The sequence below is a fragment of the Hemiscyllium ocellatum genome, chromosome 25 (genome assembly GCF_020745735.1).
Source record: "Hemiscyllium ocellatum isolate sHemOce1 chromosome 25, sHemOce1.pat.X.cur, whole genome shotgun sequence".
Classification (NCBI taxonomy): domain Eukaryota; kingdom Metazoa; phylum Chordata; class Chondrichthyes; order Orectolobiformes; family Hemiscylliidae; genus Hemiscyllium; species Hemiscyllium ocellatum.
In genome coordinates this window covers 44,813,964-44,831,207 of record NC_083425.1, presented here as the reverse complement: position 1 = coordinate 44,831,207, position 17,244 = coordinate 44,813,964, and the positions used below count along the sequence as shown (strand labels likewise).

General features: G+C 40.0%; 1 protein-coding gene across 13 annotated transcripts in view; it reads right to left on the bottom strand.

Moving 5' to 3' along the window:
* Nucleotides 1-17,244, bottom strand: part of myocd (myocardin) — a 633,805-nt gene that overhangs the window by 110,581 nt on the left and 505,980 nt on the right. For 10 of the 13 annotated variants that reach the window (XM_060844259.1, XM_060844268.1, XM_060844267.1 and 7 more), the window contains one exon: nucleotides 2,575-2,640. In XM_060844259.1, the coding sequence (XP_060700242.1) occupies nucleotides 2,575-2,640 (66 nt within the window). Of the gene's footprint in view, nucleotides 1-2,574; nucleotides 2,641-6,885; nucleotides 7,108-16,073; nucleotides 16,385-17,244 lie in introns of those variants that run through there. The other 3 variants (XM_060844257.1, XM_060844258.1, XM_060844270.1) reach the window with 2 other exon arrangements.

Genomic DNA, 17,244 nt, shown 5'->3' with positions numbered 1-17,244 from the left:
AGCCTGCGATACCAATCCAGGGCCTCAATGGGGTGGTTTCAATCAGGATTCTCTCTGTATTAGGAGCTGAGTGTCAAGCAGCCCACCTCCCAGTTTGTCTTCCTCCATTCGACTGAGGACGCTTTAACTCGAGTGGCAACCTGATTCCAAGCTGGCATGATCTGGAGTCATGGCTTCTACTGCTGGTGCTGGGGGAGGAAGTCCCACCTCTGCACCACACTGTCCAGCAGGAGCTGAACTCCAACCCCATTTACAAAGTGGGGTACTGACATGCCCCACTCCCTCATTTACCATGGCCGGGACACATTTCAGGAACAGCGCAGTGCAGCCCTGTACTGACACAGCTTGTCCAGGTGCACAACAGACTTTTAAAGATGGCGCCTGTGCTAGGGATGATGGTCAATTCTGGGAGACTCTGTAGGTGGCGAATTCTTCCGGGAACACTGTGCGATAAGGTGGAGCAGAAATCAGACGTAATACATGCTGTTGGAATGGAAATGGCAACTTATCGGATGTGTGTGATAAGATTTGGTGAGAAAACATGCTTTGTGACAAGAATCTCTCCAAGAAACCCGATGCGACTTGCACTTTTACTGAAAAAAGGTAAGATTTAGCCTAATGGGTCTGAAATGCTGGAGTTACTTTTCCATAAATATGCCCCAGTTATGGATGTTTACATAATTAATCCTTCAATTGTTCAGAATCTCAAGATATTACCGTATTTTTGGATATGAACATATTAATCAGAAGGAGTAAGCGACTAGGCCCGTCAAAACTACTCTGTAATTCAATAACATCATGGTTGATTTTATCGAAGCCCTCAATTCCACATTCCTGGCTCAACTGCAATACTCTTTGACTCCCTTGGTAGTCAAGAATCCATCTACCTCAAATTACTCCATTTCCTACCCTCTCTGTGGGAGAGAGGTCCAAAGACTCATGACCCTCAGAGAGAAACATTTGTCATCATCTCCAGGGAAACATTCTCTCACCAGCTACCATACTACGCTCCCTCGGTATTTTATATGTCTCAGTAAGATCATCTTTAGTCATCGCTAGCTGCCTAAGATAACCCTAAATTGTTAGAAACTCAGGCTTGGAGAAATTGAGGATGGGGGTTGGGGGGAGTCATAGAGTCATAGAGATGTACAGCATGGCAACAGACCCTTCGGTTCAACTCATCCATGCTGACCAGATATCCCAATCCAATCTAGGCCTATTTGCCAGCACACGGCCCATATCCCTCCAAACCTTTCCTATTCATATACCCATCCAAATGCCTTTTAAATGTTGCAATTGTACTAGCCTCCACCACTTCCTCTGGCAGCTCATTCCATATACGCACCACTCTCTGCGTGAAAACGTTGTCTCTTCGGTCTCTTTTAATTCTTTCCCCTCTCACCCTAAACCTATGCCCTCTAGTTCTGGACTCCCCAGCCCCAGGGAAGAGACTTTGTCTACTTATCCTATCCACGCCCCTCATGATTTTATTGACCTTAATAAGTCAAAGGTTGGTGGGGTGAAAGGTGAGGATCAAGGGGGTTTTGTCCTTGTTGCAATTGGAGGGATGGGGTTCAAGGGTGGAGGTGCAGGAAGTGGAGGAGACGTGCTGGTGGGCATCGTTGACCACGTGGAAGGGGAAATTGCATTCTTTGAAGAAGGAAGCCATCTGGGATGTTCTATGGTGGAATTGGTCCTCTTGGGAAAGTCAGGCTTCACAAATAGAGACTGAGGGCTAAGTTTTCTCAGGCCCTGAATGGTGGGAGCATTCAGTTAGGGAAATATGGTGGGAATGGAAAATTGAGATAGTTAACATCAAGGAAAGAAATCTGACCATAGTCTGGAGGTGGATACGATAGCAGAGTCTGAGTGGGTGAGAGGTTTGAAGGAGGTTTTCTACACAGTAGATGGGGAGAAACTATTTCCGCTCATAAAAGAATCCATAGTTAGAGTCAGGAATGGAAGTGCGTGAAAGCAAATCATGTTGTGGCATTTAAGTGGGCATTTCAGTGGATTACTTAAATAATAACAATGGACAAAGGTATGGGAAAAGGGAAAAAAAAACAGGCAATAACTCAGAATGCTCAGTGGGCCAGTACATGCTCAGAAGTTGTGGGCTTCTTCTATGCTGTAACAACTCAATGATTCTGTTATTCCAGAATGCACATAAAAGAACACCACAAGCTTCAGCATTGAAGCACTGTAATCACCTGGCAAGATAATGTTAGATAAAGTAGAGCTGCTGTGAAACAGAAAATACCAGGGTACCAAATAGGTGTCTCTCTTCATTTAATTTTCCTTTAGCTTTTACCACCCTCCACCCTACCCCAAGCAATTAATTTGATTTAATGCATATTGGTGCAAAATACAGCTGAAGGGATTTAAAACAGCTAAAGTTTTGTTTTGGTTCACAAATTACATCTATATTTCAATCACTTCAAAGAGGTTACCCTTTCCTGTTTACATCATAACTGATAGTAGTGGCTTCTTGCTTGATTTTAATTTAAACAAAATCGATTTAAAGTAATTACAAACTCGTATATGTGGATAAACTAATGTGTTCTGTGTACTTACGGGGCATGATGCCTTGGTCTGCTAGCTGCTCACGGGTTCGGCGTTGTTGGAGTCGGAGTTGGAGAACTGTGACAAAAACAAAATTTGCAGCGATCAGGAAGCAAGCATTCATCATTGACCATGGTAGCTAAATGTAGTTTGGTTCTGATAAGGAGGTTCACGAGAGTTGTTTGAGATCAGCCAAGCAGATAGTAGGGCACTTTCGGAGCACACTGAAAGATAACCTGCAACTTGCATATCTATCCCCACTAAAATAGTTACTCCTTTTACAGTATGTTCTCTGGAAAAAAGATTCAGCTTTGAAGAATGTATCTCACATTTTTTTTAAGTAACAGTACATTTTTTCACAGAACATTATCTTTAAATTTAAATTATTTGACCCTTATCTCCTGCTTGTATAAAATATGTTTAATATACAAAGTGTTTACATTGCATTGCTACCTATCCTTGAATTTTGTGGCTTTTACTGAAGGAACTTGAATGCAGAGCGTTACAGTGTGCTAACAAGGTGGTAGCTCCACTGAGGTTTGGGTGGCATAAATATGATGTAATAACAAAACAAAGATCAAACACTTTTTAAACCACGAGATATGTTGCTGCCTTGGAACTGTCAAGACCTATGTGGGAATACAGTCTGTGTTGCTTACAGAAAGATAATCAACTCCCATTGTTGTTGAGCCAGACAAAGGATGTGGAGGAAAGCAGACTACTGCCTAATGGTCAAATACTGTGGGAAAGCAATCAGATTGAGGGTGTCAAGACTCTGGGACAGGGAGCTGGTTGGATCAATGGAAACAGTCCTGCTAACAGCCCCACATGGAGGGATGGGTGCTGCTGTGGTGACCAGCAGAATACGAGGGAGCTCTGAAGGTGGAGTCACTCTCTGAAGATGTTGGGACATCTTGAAATTAAACATGGCTGTAGTTGTCAGGCCATCACTGTGGAGGGGAACTTTGAGGCAGAAGATCCTCAGTGTGTATGGTTGAGAGAGGGAGTGGGATAACAAATCTTCTCTAGCTGCTAGGAGCTCGCCTCTTGAGAAGTACTCCTTTTTGCCTAAGATTGGCATGCAATCTCCCACCAAGCAGCCAGTTAAATGTCACTAAGTAGGGATTTCATTGCTCATCCACTCAGGGAATATCTGCCAGGGGGGAGATCGTGTCAGGGGGCTCATCCAAAGTGATATTTTTAAAATTCTCCTGCCACCCATCCATGCATAGTTGTTATGATTCATCATATTCTCTTCTCTCTGCCAGAAAGGTTCCACTGGAGGAAAGGTAACCAGGATCCCTGGTGACCACAATTACTATCAATGGTAATCAATGTGTGCCTAACATAAGGTACATTTGCAATGGAGAAAATTAGCTTTTATCACTGCTATCTATTTCTCTGTCAATGTTGTAGGCAAGGCCTCATCCTTTCAGCACTATTTCTTGTTTCAGTTGTCACTGATTGATTGCATGATTATGCATACAAATGACTGACCACTGAGAAAGAATGCCATTGATATTTCCATGTTCAATCTGTTCTTGATAGTGGATTGGCAGAAAGACTTTTTTTTTAAAAAAAGGAATGAAACAGTAAACACTTATCACTTACATGTTTTAATAAATGGATTAAATATTGATGCAAAAGCAAAATACAGTGGATGCTGACCAACTGAAATAAGAACAGAAAATGCTGGAAAATCTTAGCAGATTCAACAGCATCTGTGCAGGAATTGTGCTGATTCAATGCAGCTCTGACCAACTTTTAAGAAGTAAAACCAAGGCACACTTTTGTGCAATGCTTCAACCTTTGAGTTCAGAGAGGTATCCCATTATCTGTACTTCTTAAAGAGTACATCACTGAATTTTATTGCCTGCAGGTCATTTCAGACAGCTGCAAGGGATTACCTAAAGCTGCATTTATTCAGCAAGAAGTGCTTGTTTGGTGCAATGGTAATGTCCCAACTTTTCAACATGGAAGCCTGGGTTCAAGTCACATCTGCTCCAGTGGACCATTTCTGGACAGGATGATTTAAAAATATTGTTATTCAGCAAGGTGTTCCTTAAGCTCTGGACATTTCTGTGTTTCAGGGATAGAGTCCTAGAGCCATAGAGATGTACAGCATGGAAACAGACCATTCGGTCCAACCCGTCCATGCCGACCAGATATCCCAACCCAATCTACTCCCACCTGCCAGCCCATATCCCTCCAAACCCTTCCTATTCATATACCCATCCAAATGCCTCTTAAATGTTGCAATTATGCAAGCCTCCACCACATTCTCTGGTAGCTCATTCCATACATGTACCACCCTCTGCGTGAAAAGGTTGCCCCTTAGGTCTCTTTTATATCTTTCCCATCTCACCCTAAACCTATGCCCTCTAGTTCTGGACTCCCCCACCCCAGGGAAAAGACTTTTGTCTATTTATCCTATCCATGCTCCTCATAATTTTGTAAACCTCTATAAGGTCACCCCGCAGTCTCCAACGCTCCAGGGAAAACAGCCCCAGCCTGTTCAGCCTCTCCCTGTAGCTCAGGTCCTCCAACCCTGGCAACATCCTTGTAAATCTTTTCTGAACCATTTCAAGTTTCACAACATCTTTCCGATAGGAAGGAGTAGATTTTATATCTGCTGCATATGTATGTGCGTTGTTCTTTCGTTTGGAGAAAATGCATGACAGCAAATCCACAAAATCAATGTGAAGAGGAATCTGGTTCATGTTGGTACGTGGGAGAGTAACAATATTTCAATTCAGTTAATATGTCACGGGTTCTGATGCTGCACTGAAGAAGTGCTGAAAACAACTTTTTTTTAAATGAAGCATTAAAATGAGTGCTGTTGTTATATGTGATTACAGCTCAGAGCAAGGAGTACTCCCAATATCTTGGCAAATGTTTCCTTTTCAACTGATGTCACCAGCTGGGTAAAAACAATGACTGCAGATGCTGGAAACCAGATTCTGGATCAGTGGTGCTGGAAGGGCACAGCAGTTCAGGCAGCATCCAAAGTGCAGCGAAATCGACGTTTCGGAAGGGCTTTTGCCCGAAACGTCGATTTCGCTGCACTTTGGATGCTGCCTGAACTGCTGTGCTCTTCCAGCACCACTGATCCAGAATGATGCCACCAGCTAACTGTTCTTGATGATAGTTCGTTAGATGCAAAAATAGTCACTGTTACGGCAAGCATTTCAATAGTTGCTATGTGACAATTTTTTTTCCTTCTGTGAAATACTTCTAGTATCCTGAGAGATGTGATAAGGCACTACACTAATGTACATTTTCTTTCACTAGATCGCCATATCTTAGCCATACTCCCTCTAGTGGATGCGCAGGAACCAACAACTTACTCAAATAGCAGATTCCAATGTTAGATGTAGTTGCAGTGCCGCACTTATCAGGTGACATCAAGATGTTCACTTTAAAAAAAAACTAAAATTCTAGAATGTAAATCTCCCATTTCCTCTTCTTGTTGCTAGTTTATAAGACTGTCATCTAATCAATGTTAACTCCCGATACTCAAACATAACCTGAAATTTCAGAAAAGGACTATTTAAGTATTATTTAGGAACTAATCTGTGGTATCCGTGACAAACAGCTGCACAAAGTTGGAAGACAAACAAAAAGCACACCCTTACAAATATATGGTTAAAAAAACAGGATGCATAGTTATAAACAAGCCTTTTTAAACAGGATCACGGCAGTGTGTGGTCCCGGTGCTGAATGTAAAGTGGAACAGAGAGAGAGAGAAAAAGTGAACACTGAAAGGTCAAACCCCTACACCCCAAAGATAATTCACCATCACAGTATGCAGCATCTATACTGTCACATTAAAACTCTCTTTGAGAGTTTGTGTGGTGTGTACCTGACAGACTCTGTGCCGGACATTGCGGACATGTTAATAACTAAAGTTGGAAATGTATTTAATTGAGGTAGCTTTGCACTGATCGTACACATTTGTCGAAAACAGAATATGTCACAGGTTTCAGGGTTATAATTTCTTTTTGTTTTAAAACAAGGTAGGTACACACTTAACGTACACAAACTTAAAGGGGTGAATTCAAAACCGGCAGCAGCCTGTATCCTATTTGTTACTGAACCAACAACGCCCAATAACAGAAGCCATAACTTGTCTGGTGACTAATGACTGGAGAGTTCAGCAATAGCTTAAACAGTGCACATCTTTACAGTACAGTTTAATGTCGTTGCTTCTCTTTGAAAGAGAGAAGCTTCGAGCTTGGGATGGGGATGGGGGGGGGGGGGGGAGGTGCGGAAGGGGAGGTGAGGGCGGGCAAGCAAAGTCAAAATAAGATTCGATCAGCAAACCTCCTTTTAATTCCTGGGAGATGAAATAGGAGTGTGCATGACAGCTGTCATCCCGGTTTCCATTGACTTTGCAAGGCGTAATCCCTGACTCCTGCCTCTCTGCGTTGTAGACCATGTTTAAATCCTCAAACGGTACTAAGCGCCCCACAAGCTCCTGATTTCAGACAGATACCCACTAACTGTCCCCATACTTCAGTGTTTCCTTCGGAAACCAAAAATGAATGGGCAGGGAACACAGTTCAGATTGTGAGATCACACACTCAGCACACCCTCTGGTGCTGCTGCAGATAAAGCTTCTGACATTCGTGTTGGAACCTGCATTAAATATTTCCTCACAGGTCCCGGCTGTTCTGTAGGCCACAAAGCTGAACTGATAAATTCAAATCTTTGGGGAACCTACATTTAAAAATAGAAGCCTCTCAAAGGCAAGCTGCTATAGTTAAACCTCAGGCTGAAGTGCTGAGGCCCCTCTGACCCAGCCACCGCAATCCAACGAGATGATTTCTCCACAACTGATCAAATTAAACTGGCAAAAATAGCATCTCCAGTTGTCGTACTGTGAATGTATCTGCCAGGCACTTGCACCCTTGGCTGAACGTTGTAAGCAACTTGTTTGCCCGGTGAAGAACTCTGAACAAATTCCTCACGCCTGCAGCCTTTGCTATTGCATTGTTTGATATTCCTGTGATAGATGTTCGTCGAGAGTGGATGAGAGGTGTTTGCCTGAAAAACTTTGTAAAGCACCCACTGAAAGTTTGCATTTTGGGGGAAAACAAAGTTAACATGCCGTCCTCGCTCCCCTTGCAGTCAATGGAATTAAATAACAGGCAGGGCATGCCAATGGGCACTTAATATGACACTGTGCCATTTAGGTGTCTTAAAGTCCATCTATTGATTTATGCCCCTCTGCCAATTTGCATGCATCCTGCCCGTGAAACAAAACTGCTCTTTGGAGTAATCTACACTAGGAGAATATGGCCATCGTAAGTAGAGAGCTTTTCTGTGCACTTGTTAATGAACACTCTATAAAGGTTACATCTGTGGTTCTGATATCACCATTCTGGGATTTATAGCAATAGTAATAGTTGTGGTTAAAAACTATTAAATCTAGTCCCGATCCTTTAAAATGTCAAATAGTTGGATTTATTAACACTTGTCTTGGCTAATCTTGATTTTTCCATTCTGTCATTTTTTTTTATGTTAATCTTTTTAAGTTTCCCCAATTCCTTCTGAAATGCTGAGTCTTGGGACTTTTTCAATGTCATCATAAGGTGTGTCTACAAATGAAGGGATTGTCTCTACAAGAGAAGTTTAAAAACCTCAGGCCTAATTCTCTGCTGTTTTAAAGATTAATAGCTGATGCAATTTAAGAGGTGCAGAATTCGTACAGGGCTCCATGGGAGAGGCAGGAAAGATGTTTCCCATTGCAATACCATGAAGCACAGAATAAGGGCAGGCAATTTTGGACTGACACAAGAAGGAATTTCTTCACTCAAGAGAGTAGTGAATCTTTGAAATGTTCTACTCCAGAGTGATGTGAAGTTTCCATCATACAGTATATTTAATATTGGGATGAAAAGACCAGAACCAGAAATTACAGGTTAAGGCTACAGGGTAGTCAATTGAGGGCTGGGATGAGGAGAAATTTCTACATCGAGAGAGTGGTGATCCTGTGGAATTCTCTGCCATAGAAAGCAGTTGAGACCAAAACATTGAATGTTTTCAAGAAGGAGTTAGATATAGTACTTATTGCTAAAAGGGTCAAAGGGCATGGGGAGAAAGGGAAACATGTTTCTGAGTTGGATGGTTAGCTATGATCATATTGAATGGAGGAATAGGTCCAAAGGCTGAATGGCCCACTTCTGGTCATATTTTCTATGTTTTACAAATGTTTACATTTTTAAAACAGTAAGGAATAAGAAGATACTGCAGGCAAATGCTGCTGTTGGAAGAGCAGCGTTGAGCTCACTGAACAGCAGATTAAGCACAAAGGGCCAAACGGCCTACTGTTCAGCTTATTTCTTAAGCCCTGACTTCTGACCTCTTTCCAGCTGTCTATGTGAAAGCTTTCTTTCACCTCTGAATCCCCATCAGGATTCAGCACTATAACTGTCACTCAGCTTGTTACCCTCATGTATCGAAGACTGAGAGGGTGACCTGACCAAGGTGTTTAAAACATTAAACAGTTTTGATGAGGTTAAATGGATTAGACAGAGAAGCATGAACAAGGGTACATAATCTTGAACTTAGGATGGAAGTTAGGAAGCACTTTTACCACTTAGAGTCATTGAAGTCAATTTTTTTCAAGGGTGGCATGGTGGCTCAGTGGTTAGTAATAAGTACAATATCTAACTCCTCCTTGAAAACATTCAATGTTTTGGCCTCATAGTGCCAGGGACCTGAGTTTGATCCCCGTCTTGGGTGACTGTCTGTGTAGAGTTTGTACATTCTTCCTGTGTCTGCGTGGGTTTCCTCTGGGTGCTCTGGTTTCCTCTCATAGTCCAAAAATGTGCGGGTCAGGTGAATTGGCCATACTAAATTGCCCATTGAGTTAGGTGCATTAGTCAGGAGTAAATATAAGGTAGGGGATTGGGTCTGGATAGGTTACCCTTCGGAGGGTCTGTGTGGACTTGCTGGGCTGAATGGCTTGTTTCCATACTGCAGGGAATCTAATCTAAACTAAGTCAGACAGTTCTCTTCTCCCAAAAGATATGAACACATGACTGCAATAACTGGGAGGTTTCATGACTGAGATCATTAGATTTTGTTTGGTATTGGATGTGGATCGAAAGCCAGATAAATAGTGTTGAGGTCCAAATCAGTACGATTTAACTGAATAACAGAACCGACTCAAGATGTTGAATGGCTTACCCCTATACCTGTGTTCCTATCTACTACAGATCTTACATTTAATGAATTACCTAAATACTCAGCACTGAGACTTGTGTTTTTAAACTTATGGAGTGAAACAATGTTTCAGAGAAACAAGTACTGTGCTAACCATTTCTTTAGGAACATCTCCTAAACTGGAGGTTCAGAAAATTCCTAAGAGTCTCTCTCTCTCTTTTTCTTGTGAGAGTTTTATTCTGCATCTGACTCATTGAACATAACTTTCAGGCAGCACTTCATGCTGACAGTGATCATAAAGTAAATGGGTGGTCCAATCCCAACACTTGTTTCAATAAGCATGAACATACCAGAAAATTTTTAAAAAAGTTATTCTGAAAACCCCAAACTTTGCAACTATTTAAAAACTGTGGCGTCCATGTGAAGTAATCATTGTTCTGATTGAAGTGTAAACGCCAACTGAACTTTCGAATGAGACAATGCATCAGCAATCCTATCCAACAACAGTAAATGCAAATCATACAACCAAATTTTGCGGGGTTGCCATGATGGATCTTGACCATAACATATGGTAAACATTTGCCACATTCGAAAAACAGCCACCACAGTCATACCATGATGGTGCTTTTCAAATGTTCTCTTCATTTGTAAATAATAAAAAATGTTATCAGGCAGTCACTTATTGATAGCAGACAGAAAGGAAAAAAAAAAGCAAAAATTGACAATGAACGTGATTGGTATACAGTTTTTCCCCTGCACCATTAGAATTTTTAGTAATTATTTTTTGAAAAGAATGGTATTCTGGATCCCAGAATCCACAGATGGCTGGGTTTTGAAATATTTCAAATGAGTACAGGCTTGGTTGTTTAACTAACAGCAAGCAGCTGTCAAGAAAACCTGCTGTTACAGCTCATCCTGATAGTTACCGTTTCAACCTTCCTGTGTATCTCTTCTTTTGAAATTAACAGTTTGGACTGTTTATTAACATACTAGGTTTTAAATAAAACTGTGGTTACAATTATGACAGCCATAACTGCATTCAAAAAAATTAAATTGTGCACAAGCATGGTGGGATCCACAGCATTATAGAGTGTGAGATATTATGACAGGCTTAGCTTTAAAGCAGTCGGTTTCCATTCTGTTCAGTTTTTGCTATGAAGCTTTTTTAATTTTTCCATTTTGTTTATACCTGCCTGAGATCACCCAACCATACACAATCTGAGAGGTGGAGTCAGACTCAGGTGCCGAAGGAATTTTCATCTTTGGTTTAACACTTAAGTTTACTTCCACTAACGAGCCATACAGACACTGTAGATTTCCATTGCTGGTCACTTTTCTGATGTATAAGGCATCATCCATTTGTCAGTTTATAATATTCTTGCTTCTAAGAACAAGGAGTATAAAAGTTACACTCCAGAGAAGTGAGCACCAAATCGAGGCTAACAGTCTGGTGTAGTAGAAACATAAAAGAACACCAGTCAATGAGGTCAGAGTAGGGAAAAGTAATGAAGAAACATAAGTGAAAGTTCTTTATCTGAATGCCCATGGCATTTGCAACAAATGGATGAATTGATAACCTTATACATAAAAGAGGATAAGATAGCTAGTACAGTATGGGTTGCAATGTGACTCCATGATTAGGACCTGAATATTCAAAGGTATGCCTATTAATGAGGGATGCGATCAGTATAGTAGTGAGAAATTATCTTGGTATGGGCAATCAGTTTGACTGCATGACTAATACAGTTCTCCTGACATTCTGAATAATTCCTGTGTTATGAGGCAAAATAATTCTTTTGTGCCATGAGATCATCTAATTTGTAATCCTATCACATCACACCCAAATTACGCTAGAATTTGCCATCTAAATGAAAACTAAGCCATCCACTTGCAAACAATTCCTGGTGGGACTATGTGCTTATTGTGGGAAGGCAAGACTCAAAGTAGTTATCATTCTTCTGTGTATGACAAGCTGAAAAGTCCGACAGTATCCACCTTTAGGGCTACCACACACAATAAAACAACTATTTAGGAAAGGTATTGAATGGAATCCAGTGCATGAGAAATATATCCCGGTAAAATGGAGACATGGGGAAAAGGAAATAGATGATGAACACTGCATTCTTTTTAATGCCAATATTATAGGAAGGATCCTGTCTGATATAAGACCTAATGAATGCAGTTCTGTTATTGTCATGCCAGGAAACCATCTTCAGTTCTACAGCAAGAGTCTGACCCATGCAGTTTTCTCTGCAAAGCCTGATATTTGTCCATGCCTTTTAAAAATCATCGTCCTTCCTCATGATAGAAGGGTGTGATTATTAAAAAAAAAGCTGTTGAACCTTTCTTTTGTTTTTTGCAATGTATAAATATTCTTAAATACTTACAAACGAGATTCAAGTTGAATAGGTTACCCCATTGTGCTTTCATCTCTACCATCTGGATTCAAAATCAAGAACACTGATAGGCTAACAGCATCACTCTATATATTGTAAAATGACCAACAGATGACATTGGGTAGATTCAGCCAAGTTTCTAACTGGCCTGAGGCCCCAGGTAAAGTATTAACCTGTCTTTCTCAACATACTGATTGATGTGCAGTAACTTATTTTTGTGTTTCTACTTTTGGATTTCAGGTATTCAATCAATGGAAACAAATGTTATCTCCTTTTGTACCAATGGTGCCGTTTACAATGTTTTTTGATTGCCCCAGAACCTGTTAATGTGGCACGTGTGTGAGGGAATATTTATAGCCATCATCTGCTAAAGTGCATTCAGATGTACAGGGATGAATGAATCTGCCATTTGGCACACCTGGCTGTGCAGCAAAATTCAAAATACATTGTGCCCTTTTTTTGAAAACTGAAGGAAGAAGCACTCAAATTGTTTCAATTGTCTCAGCTCTTTAATCACCAACCTTCAAGTGAGCTTTAATTGCCAGGCTAGATATGAGGCTCCTTCCAATGCAACGACATCCCAATTTTAAATCCCCAGGGGTGTCAGCACTTTCCACTACCTGCACAGTACTACAAGGTAAAGCAGTGTAAGGCAATGAATGTAGAATCTTCCACAAAACACCACTGAGCCAAGAATACAGTGAGTGAAAATGCAGTATGGTCTGACAAATTCAAGCACTGAAAGATGGAAGAGGGTTAATAAAATAGCCATCAATTCCAATTAAACTGATACTTAAATGAATTCCAGTGCTGTTTACATAAGTAACGCCCTGAGTATTAAAGTCTCAGTCAAACTACCTTTATGATAGGCAGTTTAGGATCAGCTGCTCATTAGTGTAACAAAATTTAGATCACAGACCTATGCCAACAGGTTGTTGTCAGGTGTTCCACATATCATCATATTAACATCTGTACTGACTGGAAAGATTAATGATATTAGGGAGTTACAGTTGAACTGCTGTGGTACAGCAGCCACATCATTACCCTGATGTCACCCTGGTAACAGTGCACCAGTAATAAATTCTAATTTCCATAGGTAATTATACTTGAGATAATGTCACATTTAAGTTGAATGGCGTTGTTACCGAAAACAAGACTAAAAGAGATTTTCTAGAAAAGTACTATAAATTAGCTGATTAGTTTCAAAGACTGTTTAAGTTAAGCTTACATATGAAGTTAAATACACTCGACAAAGCATTTATGTTGCCAAATTAACACAAGTTCTGATATTGTAGTATTCCAACTCCATCATATATTCAAGGATTATACATGGAATTTGACGTGACACTATACACAGTTTCAGATCAGAAATGTTTCAAAGATTATTACATCACCATTTAATTGTTGACCTCAATGTCTATTAATTGTCCAGGGTTTTGTGATTTCAAATTAATTCTCATAATGGAATCAATGGGTTGGGGACAAATAAGCGATGCTTTGAGGTGAAGTTCAACATTGCTGATAAAAAAATGCTTTATGAAATAATGCACCGTGTTTTTGTTCCAATCATTTTAAGAGGTTACTGCTGGCATATATACATTAGTAAACTGATTTAAGGAGCAACTAAATTTCATAAATAAGCCAATAGAGTAACTCAATTAGTCTTGAAATATAATAGTGAGTGGCCATCCCATTGCTTTAAAAACTGACTATACTTTCAATAAAATGAGTAGACAAAGAATGGCTGCCCTGAAACAGAAAGGGACAATGATTGATCTGTTTTCTGGTAGAGTTTCCCAGCCAATGACTTAAAATCAGATAAATGAAAGCATAGAATTTAGTTCACCGATGCAGGACCATGTAGCACAGATCACAGAAATGTGCTGTTGAAGACAAGTGTCCAGAATGAAACAAAAGAATGCACATAGATGAGTTGTACTGTTCTATGAATCAAAAAACCAAAAAGATAAAAATTCTTTCATTTACCTGCTGTATAAATACTTTAAACTGTATTTTTTGTTGCACTATCCCACTGTTTACTCTTGTGCTGCTTGTGTGCACTGTGGTGGCACTTGTAGTTTTTGACAGTTTACCAAGTTTTTAACTGTTTCTTTACTAAGAAAGCTGCATGGTTGTATTCAAAGTTTTGATTTCAGGATCAAATGTGCATCATAAGTATTATTGCAAAAAGAAAATTTGACACTAATTTCTTTTCCAGTGGAAACTCCTATTTGGTGATTATTTTCTGGCTCCTTTGTATTCACTTAGCAGTAACTTAGGACATATTTCCTTTATCTAAATGTCTTACTTCCTATCAGTGCTGTGTAGTGTTAATCTTAAAAGTTTATATCTTTTAAAAAGGTTAATACTTTCAATACTTTTTAAAAATTGAAAAAAGTCAATTGTTTCTGAAATCAGAATCATGAATGAAATATGCAATGTCAAATTCAGTTATAATTTGTTTCAGGAAGGTGGCAGTGTTGTCACAATGTTGAAGGGTTAGACATTTATAAATTTAATGTAGAGTTCAAACAATAAACTAATGTTGTACAACATTTGTATAATCTAGTGACTCTTGAACATAATAGTCTATTGGCATTTTTAATTATGGCAAAAAAATGCTAAATACATTAACAGTTGTATTTTAGTTAATTGACCTAGGTCCTCATTAACAAACAATAGCATGGTGTAAGTTCTTAAATAATGAGATTTCAATGTTCAGTTCTGAAGGAAAAAACAAGTATATTTGGATATGCATAATCATGTGTGAAATGTGTGGCTTTGTAATTATTAAATTTATAACAAGTGTGCAAACCCATTTACATAGTAACATAGTTTATGAGTAAGTAGTTAAATTGTACAAGTTATATTATAAATCCAACGCACAGCCATGATTAAATTTACATCCACTTGTGTATTAACAAATTCTAATAGAAAAAGGGGACAAACAAGAAATTCTGACACTATGAGCTGGTTTTATTAGTAGAAAAAGAATGAGCGAGGGCCATTCAAAGCCAGAGTTACAGTTGGATGTCATTGCAGCAATGATAAATTGGTTTTCAAGGACACATTAGGAATCTTGCAGGCTTCATTCTGTTCTATCCATGCTCTGTCAACAGGCACATTAAGAGAATTCCTTGTACTGGCTAAAAAGCATCTCAGGTGCTTTCAATTCAGAATTGGCTTTAATCAAGCAAATAAGAGGCTCATGAGGAGTGGTGATAGTGTCCCTACCTCTGAGTCAAGAGGCCTGGGTACAAGTCCCACCTGTTCCAGATGTGTGTAATAACATCCCTGAAGTGGTAGCTTAGAAAACAGATCTTTAAAAAAAAATCAAACTAACAGCAATAATTACTCTGAAGTAGGAGAGAAAACAGTTACTTCTGTCTTTAAACCTTGGCAAATACACAGACTATCGATCTTCATCTTGTTTCACAGCTGGCTTTGGACAGGTAAACAAGTCGTCTGATAGAAAATGTGACAGTTATAAATATCTCAAAGCCCTCATGGCCACCTATCTGCTGCACTGTGGAAAGATCCACACAGCATCAGCATCTAACATTACAAGTAGCCGATTGGTATCAACAGGTTATGTATTTAATTTTTAAAAAATTCCTGCAGTTTGGATGTGACTATAGCCGTGAATGTTCCGTCGAGCAAAGTCTCAAGCTGTTAGAATTATAGCGAAATGAGAGAAGTTGTCAGAAACCTAAGAAAATGCAACAAAGTTTCTGATCAATAAATAACGAGCCTATATCTGGTTGAAGCTTTACAGTTTCTACATAAAGTAATATATCATGTCTTCGTTGTAATTAAAGTTAAAAAATCACACAACTCCAACAAGTTTGATCGTTGTCATCAACTTCTAAATGAAGAAGTTTGAAAATGACATACGGTCACGTTTAACCCTATAGCAAAAATACTTGTCATACAAGTTTATCTTACCTGACCTGAACTTGCTTCGGATCAACAGTGAATGTTCCGAGCCCAACAGTGTCATGTTGATAGTTACAATTCCGGTAATTTCGGCCAAGATCAGTTGAAGCTAATAATTTCTCACACCATGAATTAATTCAGATAGGAAGGTGGAAGTTAAAAAAAAGGCAACTGGTCACACCGCAATCGAGAAGTAAGAATTCGTCCAGAAAATAAAGTTCCTTCTCTCTCACACACACATGGACGTGCAACCAGTTCGTTTCTGTGCTCTTGCAGCAGGGGTAGCTGTGTGCAGCAAGAAACTTGTGTAAAGGTTTTTTGGTCCCATGCACCCTCCCCTTCGGAGAGCAGACAGCAACTGGTCACACAGCACGGCGCTGGGAAGGGCTAATTAATGTGCACTCAGCTCAGACCCTCCTACTGCAGAGGCTTTGACTATCATCATCGTCATCATCATCACCAGCAGCAGCACCGCGGAGATGTTGGCAATCGGTTAAAGGCTGCGGAGCTTTAGCGATCACGGAGTGTGCCGGTGCCGGCTCCGTCACCTCGAGGACAGGGGGGGGGGGTTTGCCCTCTGTTGTCCCGGACAAGCCTCGTACACTGTGTTGAAGCCCGGAGCAGTTGTCACAATTAGAAAGCGGGTTGTCCCCGTGCGTGGGGCGGCTGCAGCCTGTGGGACACCCCAGCGACAGAGTAACGAGGAAGTAACTCAGATATTGGGCCAGTGAAAAACTGCGCTGGCTCCGATCGCTAAATTTAGGAGTTGGAGATCACGGGTTTGGCTTCATAATCTAGCATGTTAAGAATCTTCAAATTAATGCCGATTCCCCCCAAAAAACTTGACAAAGGCAGCCCTCGCGTATAAACTGCATAAGCTGACCCCCACCACCTAAACATTGAAACAACAGCAAAATACAATATAATTACTGTAACTGTCGGTGCTTTTCGCTGCTGTCTCTTTATGTAATTATTATACTTTTTTTTTAAAAAAGGTAGAGTTTGCTCATATAAAACTTAGTTTTCCATTCCTTTAATTCCATTTTCTTTGATGATAGTACTGTAAATAAACTCTGGTCAGGTTGAAACGCTGGTCATATTAAACTTAGTTTACCATTCCTCAAGTTGCACTTTTTAAAATGACAATCCGATGAACAACTCATGATAATAAACTCTGGTC